The sequence below is a fragment of the Acanthopagrus latus genome, chromosome 7 (assembly GCF_904848185.1).
Source record: "Acanthopagrus latus isolate v.2019 chromosome 7, fAcaLat1.1, whole genome shotgun sequence".
Taxonomy (NCBI): Eukaryota; Metazoa; Chordata; class Actinopteri; order Spariformes; family Sparidae; genus Acanthopagrus; species Acanthopagrus latus.
This window is the reverse complement of record NC_051045.1, coordinates 15,119,057-15,127,413: the sequence shown is the minus strand read 5'-3', so window position 1 is coordinate 15,127,413 and position 8,357 is coordinate 15,119,057. Positions and strand designations below refer to the sequence as shown.

The 8,357-nt window shown below is 41.5% G+C and overlaps 1 protein-coding gene across 1 annotated transcript; it reads left to right on the top strand.

The window, feature by feature from the left end:
• Positions 1-1,386: 1,386 nt before the first annotated feature.
• pa2g4b (proliferation-associated 2G4, b) lies at positions 1,387-7,436 on the top strand. The gene is made up of 13 exons (XM_037105457.1): positions 1,387-1,598; positions 2,996-3,124; positions 3,469-3,574; positions 3,687-3,756; positions 3,848-3,940; positions 4,027-4,090; positions 4,183-4,261; positions 4,346-4,424; positions 4,514-4,647; positions 4,744-4,838; positions 5,984-6,111; positions 6,299-6,352; positions 6,435-7,436. Exons 1-13 carry the CDS (start codon positions 1,511-1,513, stop codon positions 6,492-6,494), a joined length of 1,179 nt encoding a protein of 392 aa, XP_036961352.1. The 5' UTR covers positions 1,387-1,510; the 3' UTR covers positions 6,495-7,436.
• Positions 7,437-8,357: the final 921 nt, after the last annotated feature.

Genomic DNA, 8,357 nt, shown 5'->3' with positions numbered 1-8,357 from the left:
TCGTGCAGAATCACAAAATAAAGGTTGTAGCAGAAACTTGTGGTTGAGTGTGAACGTGGTGAGCAGCTCCTGAGGTGACCATGTCCATTTCCTTGAGAGCAGTTTCTTTTGTACAGTTTATTACAACGTGAATCATTATGAATAAAAACTATAATTTTGCAAATATCAAATCACTTGTGTTATTGATCAGTCATTTTTAGATTTACTGTGTGCCTATTAAATACATAAATTTTTTTTTAAAACTTTAAATACCAGCTTGACATGACAAAACATTCTTTCATTTGTTACACTGGTTAATTTTTATCTCTCTGTTGAAAACTGGGTGTATTGGCCCTTTTACTGACGCTGTGAATGGCGGAACTGAGATGGTGGCATGTGAGCGGACTCGCGCGCGATTTCGGCCGAGGCAGGTCAAAGATGACGAGAGGAGCGAGATTTCAACCGTAACATTTTTCCGTTTTCGTTCAAACCTAGCGTACCGGTTATAAGGTTCACCATAAAATAAGTATGTCAATTGATTAAAAGCCTTTAGCAAGGGTAGCAAACTTTTAAAAATGTCCTTCGATGAGAGGTGCACTGACGCACCTTACAAACAAACAAACTACACTAAAGTCAATGAACTGACACCATGATGAATTGGTAGGTTTGCACATTTACAGATGTTCCCAAACATATCCAGACTTCAGACAAGTAATGTTTAAAGGTGCAAAACATGAGAACTGGCCCACCGTCAAACTCAGATAAAGGGCAGCGTATAACTTGACAGTGGACTGCTGGTAACTACTGTGGCTATTAAGTTAGCTCAGATCGCTGTGCAGTTAGCAGTTCCACTCATCAAGTAAAGGCACATATATGATGTTGAATGAAGAATGGAGAAGAATTATGAAGAAAGGTGAATTTTATGGGAAACTTGATTATCAGGGATACATATTGACAGGTGGAGTGTAATACGGTGTATGGACTACATCAGTGTCATATGGCATAATGTGAAAACTCCATCATTTTGATTATTTGTTATTAATGGTGTAAACTTAAATTCTTACACATTGCACTCTTAAATATGAATATGAGAGCAAAACACCATCAGAAGTTATCACTTATATCGATTTTGTTTAATCTATGAGCCATATTGGCTCCCACATACATTGTTGATATTGTGTTTTTTTCAAAAATATAATAAACAAAGAATGCATAAAAGAAATCTGATGTGTATAAGCAGACCTTCGAAATGGCTGTGTTTACTCGCTCCTGGTCTAATTTCAAATGTCCCGGTATGATTTTAAATAATGAGCCTTGCCTTTTTCGGGCGCTACTCTCAACGCAACACGCGAATGCAGTGAACTATCTTGACTGCGCAGCGGGTCTTTGGCAGCGGGCGGGCTCTAGTCATCGTAGGCTGGCAGCCGGAGTCGGGCGGGCCGGCGCAGTGAGCAGCGTGGTCGATCCAGTGAGTGACTGACACCCGCCGGGGGAAAAAAAGTTACTCTGACTTCGAGGACACACTGCCAACATGTCTGGAGATGACGAGACGCAGGAGCAGACCATCGCCGACGACTTGGTGGTCACCAAGTATAAGATGGGGGCCGAGATTGCCAATCGTAAGTGGAAAGCAGCGTTAAACGTGCCGTTTTTGACCCACCAGTCCACAAGTATCTGGACCCGTCTTGTGTTAGCTAGCTGTGTCAGCTAGTCATACCAGGCAGCAGCCGTGCCATGTGCCGCAGCAGTGCCAGCAGGCGCTGGATTATTTTAGAAAGAAGGCCCGCGTTTAATACGAAGGAAACGTAAAGCGCAGTGTATATGTAGGCAGAGTTCGTCTATACGGTAGCATTTGTTTGTTTAACGTCACGTTGCTGTCACATTAGCCTGCTGAGCTAGGCGGCTAACAGGGCTGAGCTACATCACTAGCGAGCGTTAGCTAGCTGTGAGTGCTAACGTAAGAGATAACAATGACAAGTGCAAAAAATTGAATGACAATAAGAAGCTGTTTGACAAAGTGAACAGCCAGCAACTCTATATACAAACCTACAGCTATTTTAAGTCCAGTCCATGCAGTCGTTATGTAAGAGACTTGGCTGAGGAACTGACTGTGTTAGATGGTGTCATTTAAAGTCATAATGAGCTGAAGCTAGTTAACACGCCAAGTACTGTGCCACATTAAATCATGTCAAACATGGACTATTTATTATACTCTGCAGACAGGAACGCAGTGCAAGTCACCAACATGAGTCGTACATATTTTTTCTTATTGTGGTTGTAGCACACATACCATGCATAATGTCAATTTCAAGGCCACATGTACACATTAAAGGGAGATGTTTTGATAGAAATGCATCTCCAAATCACACTCTGCCTTTGAGCATCTGGGTAGGGCTCAATATCGATATAAAAAATTCTAGTGACTTGTCATTTCTCGATCACTGTCTGTCCTTGTGCTCCTGCTCGGGTCTGGAGCCAACAACACTCTTGTGTCCTTGTGATTTTGTTATGTAGCTTATCACAGCTGACCTACTTATCCCTAGTTAAGACAGCTAATTTACCAGCAGAATCATGCTGTTTTAAGCTGATATGCAGCTGTTGGATAAACTGTCAAATGTTTGCTCTGTTCAGTTTAGTTAAAATAAAATGAGTTGTTCACGGTGTGACGTGCTGTCAACTCTCACGTGTCATTAATTGAGCCTTGGTCAGTGGGTTAGTGTTGTTGCTCGTGTTGATATTTACTAACCTGTCCATCTGCAGTGGTGAAAGTTTGGCACCTGTTCATTTAGAACAGAATTCATCGGAGAAAAGTACAAACTATAGCAGTACTGAATGACAATTAATTAGGTCAGTATGATTTTCTGGCATTTCATGAAACAAACTATTAATCAACTTACCATGAAAATGATCAGCAGAATAGTCAATAATTGAATTAATGGTTAGTTCTACCCCAAAACTATATACACCGTGTTACCATTTTAACTACATCATGGCTCTTTGTGTTTTTGTCCTGCAGAGGCTTTGAAGACGATAGTCGGGGCAGCTATGGCTGGAGTCTCCGTGCTCAGTCTGTGTGAAAAGGGAGATGCCTTCATCACTGTAGAAACTGGGAAAATCTTCAAGAAGGAAAAGGACATGAAGAAAGGTAAGTCTTTTGTCCTGTTTCATTATGCCTTGGCAACACAACATGACTGTCAAAGCTGTTGGATCACTCTGCTTTTCACTACATGACTGATCGGTGAGAGGAGGTCACCCACTTCAAGATCCCACACAGGAGACGTGACGCGTTCCAAACGCACAAATAAATGCATGATAAGACTTGGTTGCGTGGACCAGATTTTTACCTTGCTAGCTATCTTGCAGACGTTGGCGATCTTCCCCTCGCCGAGGGGAAGATCAGGGCTAAAATCCTGTAGCGCAAACTCGGCATGAGTCACCATTGTGTCTCTGTGACTCAGCACCCCCTCATTCACTCTCCTTCTTTCACAGGTATCGCTTTTCCTACTTGTGTGTCAGTTAACAACTGTGTATGCCATCACTCTCCTCTGAAGAGTGACCCTGATGTCATACTGAAGGATGGAGATCTTGTCAAAATGTAAGCACCCAAATTTCTATCTGCCCTGTTTACTAGTTAAGCTACGGTTTATATTTTATATTCGGATCATACTCTCTTAACCTCATGCTTTTCTGTTCTGTTCTGTTGGCAGTGATCTGGGTGTGCATGTTGATGGCTTCATCTCAAATGTGGCTCACAGCCTCGTTGTTGGAGTGACCAAGGTGTGTTATACCTGCATGGTAGCTGACAGCTGCTCTTCCTTCATTATTTGAACTCTTGTGATCTTTTACCTTTCTTCCTGTGTGTTTCCAGGACAACCCACTGACAGGAAGGAAGGCTGATGTTATCAAAGCAGCTCACCTCTGTGCTGAGGCTGCTCTGCGTCTTGTTAAGCCGGGCAACCAGGTAAAACTCTTGTCACTGTGACCTGTGATTAGGCTGACGGCATCACTGTCGAATCTAATAAAACATCATTGTGTCTCTTGCATCAGAACACACAGGTCACAGAAGCCTGGAACAAGATTGCAAAGTCATTCAAGTGCACTCCTATCGAGGGTGAGTGTGAACATTTGGTAACCTCGAGCTCTGTGGCATTTACCAATCATGATTTGACAGCTTGACTCAGTTTATTCCTGCAATGTGTACAGGCATGCTGTCCCATCAGCTCAAACAACACGTGATTGATGGAGAGAAAACTATCATCCAAAACCCAACGGACCAGCAAAAGTGGGTATAGTCAGCAAGTGTGACTCATCACTGACCTGGTGAGCATGTCGACCCATGAATGATTGTGTCCCTTTGTCTCTGCAGAAAGGACCATGAGAAGGCTGAGTTTGAGGTGCATGAGGTCTATGCAGTGGATGTGCTCGTCAGCACAGGAGAGGGGAAGGTGAGTTTGTATTTGATTTTTCCAGTTTGATTTTGAAAATTTTGGGGAAGGCAAATCATTTACGATGTATGCTCACTTTCGCAATTCAGGCAAAGGATGGAGGTCAGAGGACCACCGTATACAAAAGAGACCCCAACAAGGTGTACGGCTTAAAGATGAAGACATCACGGACGTTCTTCAGTGAGATGGAGAGACGTTTCGACACAATGCCGTTCACTCTGAGGTAGCACCTTTTAACTTCACAAGTTTTGCCTTATTTGTTGTTATTTTCATTCTTCATATGCTAATCTCCCTTTTCTTCTTTTGTTTGTCTCCTCAGGGCGTTTGAGGAGGAAGGCAAAGCCAGGTTGGGCGTGGTGGAGTGTGCCAAACATGAGCTGCTGCAGCCATTCAATGTGCTGCATGAGAAAGAAGGTGAGTGGTACAATGAGGGATCTAGTGACCATGAAAGTTCTTCACATGTACTTGAAGCCTCATGTCCCGGTCCTCTTATCTTCTCACAATCAAGCACTGAACATGAGGGTTATCATCTATTGTCTATCACCAAAGTGCGTAAAACCATGACTTGAGTTTTGTTGTTTACAGATCACATAGCTATGACTATTTTTCCTTTTACCCCATTGAGAAAGAATGCAATCAAGTATTGGGATCCCCTCAAACAGAAATATTTTTCTCTGGTCAGCTCAGACTGTGTTTGGACTGGCAACAACACTGTCAGAAACACGCAGCCTCCTTGTTTTTTAAATTAAGTTCCTGCAATGTCATCCACAACCTCGAATGCATCCAAATGCCCTTGATTCCTTACAGTATAAAGTGAACCCCATAAAATTAATTTCGCCAGAACAACTCTCCAGATTTCTAAGGTCCTGTCTTATACCGTGGTACTAGATCTGCACCAATTTATCGGCCAGTTTTCAGCGTGACTGACCAGTAACTGTTTGATCAGGGTCCATGTTCCAGCCAAATTCTATCTGAGACAAGGAAGCAGGAAATGTGCACTCAGTTTATTTTTGGCTCACTGTGAGTCTTTACTGTGTTTTGACATCATTTATGGATATGCTTTCTGAGAGAGTTCTCTCAAAGCAGAGAGGAGACGTTAGTCAACTTGTAGACAAGGTGTGATGTTACGGAGATCTGCTGTACCTGTTTTTCCTTTTTGGGAAGTTAATCAGTTAGATAAAACATGATATACTGCAATAGGCTGGTGCCTTTTTATTTATTTAGAAGTTTGAGTTCAGTTAAGAACATACAATCTCATTTTCCATAAAAAAAAATTCCAAGAATGTTTTTGTATGCTGTCAGTTATAGTTATTAGAAAGACAGACAGTCTGATTTGACAGGTCTCATCGGTACCGGTGGCATCTGCAGCAATGAAACCTGGCATGGCTTTTTTACCAATTAATCTGAGCACCCTTTGCATCATTTTTCTTCACGGTAGTAGAACAAAAAGTATACTGTTTTTTCACAGAAGCATATATTGTCCCCGTTAACTGAAATATTTGATGATTGCATACCAACCGGGACTGTTTAATTCAACTTTCACCCTCTTGTTCTTGCAGGTGAATTTGTTGCCCAATTCAAGTTCACCGTGCTGCTCATGGCCAATGGACCTCTGCGAATCACAAACAGCCTCTTTGAGCCAGAACTCTACAAGTCTGAGCATGAAGTGGACGACCCAGAGCTCAAGGTAAAATCTGTTTGATGGATGGGGTAGTACATCCTCTTCCCCGAGAGGAAAGTACCAGACTAATAGGGCCGTTACAGCACGCTATAAGCTGACTTAGCATCCCCAAAGCCATTATCTGTTGATGCATTGTGCGCTGCACGTCCTGAGGTTAAAAGTCATTTTTGTCCTTTTTTTCCCCATTATAAAGGCTCTGCTGCAGAGCTCAGCCAGCCGTAAGACTCAGAAGAAGAAGAAAAAGAAGGTGAGTTATGGAGTAGAGTGTTTTTTAAAAAACAAATCCCGTTGCCAAATGTTTCCTCTAATTCCACTCTTTTTCTTTCAAGGCTTCAAAGACTGTTGAGAGTGCAACAGGACAGGCAATGGAGACGGAAGCTGCAGAATAGATTTCTCTTGACAAGACATCTGATGACCCAAAGAACAGACGTCACAAATCCTTCTGTCCCAGCTGTTCGAGGCACTTGCGGCAAATAGCCGCCATGAATACCTCTGAATCTAACTGATGTCAGTCTGGGATGATGCTGCTCCTAAATTCTGTCACTCCACCTAAAACACACACACACACACACACACACACACACACACACACACACACACACGTTCGTCCCCAGTAAATCTCATTGTCCTTGAGACAGCCTTCTTCTCTTAGTGGACCCCAGTTCTGCTACACGAGAGGATATTTTGTGCAAGGGCATTAACTCACTGGAACATTTAACCATTTGACTGACCTTGAGCCTTCGTCCCTTTCTCCATGATAACTGTAGTGAAAGATAAGGAAAATAAAATGAGTTTGACAGAGCGGCCGAGGATGATGGATGCACAGTACAGTGTCAGTGTAATTGTGTGGCATTCTGATAACTTCCTTGAGGTCATAAACCTATAGCCATGCCTTTTTGAAACAAGTGTTAACTTGTCGTGGGCACACAAGTTATAAGCATGACATCATTAGTCTTCATTACTGTTGAATTCAGCATAATTACTGCATTTATACTGCTCTGGCTTAGATCCGTCTACTAGTACATTGTGTATACTTCTAGGCATCTACTGTAGGTCACTCAGCTAACAATTTCTAAAACTGACGTAAGACCTACTGTTGAGTTATTTAACTAGTAAAAAAAAAAAAAAAAGACATACTTCCTTTTTCTCAGTTGTGGATGGTCTTAACTCCTGCCAAGGGTTCAGCATTCAGTCTTCTGGTGCCACCACTGAGTCTGACAGTCTGTGTTTACATAAGAAGTCCATACCTGTTAGATATATGGATGCTTTTGTAAAACAAATCCCAGTTTCAGAGACTATTTTTGGAAACATTAAAAAGCCACCTGACATCACTTGTGTTGAGTTTTTTTGGTCTGTGTGTATTCAGAAATTTGTCCTGATGAGTGAAAGTGTGTTCTTCATGATTTTGAGCCATCTCAATGTGTTTTGCTGACATTGCACCACATTTATCGATAGGCCAATCAGGTACTTGTGAGAGGAAAAACGTTCAGCAACAGGTCCGACAAATATAGAATTGCCTGTTACGGAGAGGGCTTAAGCCTGGATTTTAGGGGTTGTGTGCCCACATCACCCTTTGAAAAGGTTTATTTTAAGTCTATGTAATTTATTTTTTCAGGTAACTGCTCTATAATTATTATTTTCCAGCATGGAGGTCTACATGCTGTTTCAAAGCATTCACTGCTGCTGCAATCATATTTTGGAGGAAAACGCTGTAGCAAAGTATTTCTTGCAGTAGTTCTTAAAAGGCAGCATTCTAAGTGTGAAAATACTGGAACATATCTATCTAAATACCTACAATGGATATGCTTTTTAAATTGTCCTAGGTTAAAAATCCAAACTTATCCAGTCCACTAGCGGTCAAGTCGGTTCATCGTTCGATATATCATTTTGAATGTCATTTTGTTCCGCTTCTCCAAAACTTTAAAAACAAAATCTGTTTTAATTCTTGTACTATTCTTTTTTAAAGTTCTATCATCTTAATTTCATATTGCGACTAACTGGGATGGCACTTGTTGGACACTTGGTTTGCGTTATTTCTGTGAATAATACCTGATTTTGGTGAGAAGAAAAAAACCCCAAAATGTACTAAATAATTCAGTATCATTAATCACAGGTAAACATTTTATGTGGTAAAATTCTGGACTTGAATATAATCATCTTATTATAGAACCGGCGACACCTGCTGTTCATGTGCCCAGTAATGAACAAACAATGAATAACAGAGAAAATCGGCTTTTAAAGCAGCTATAAAA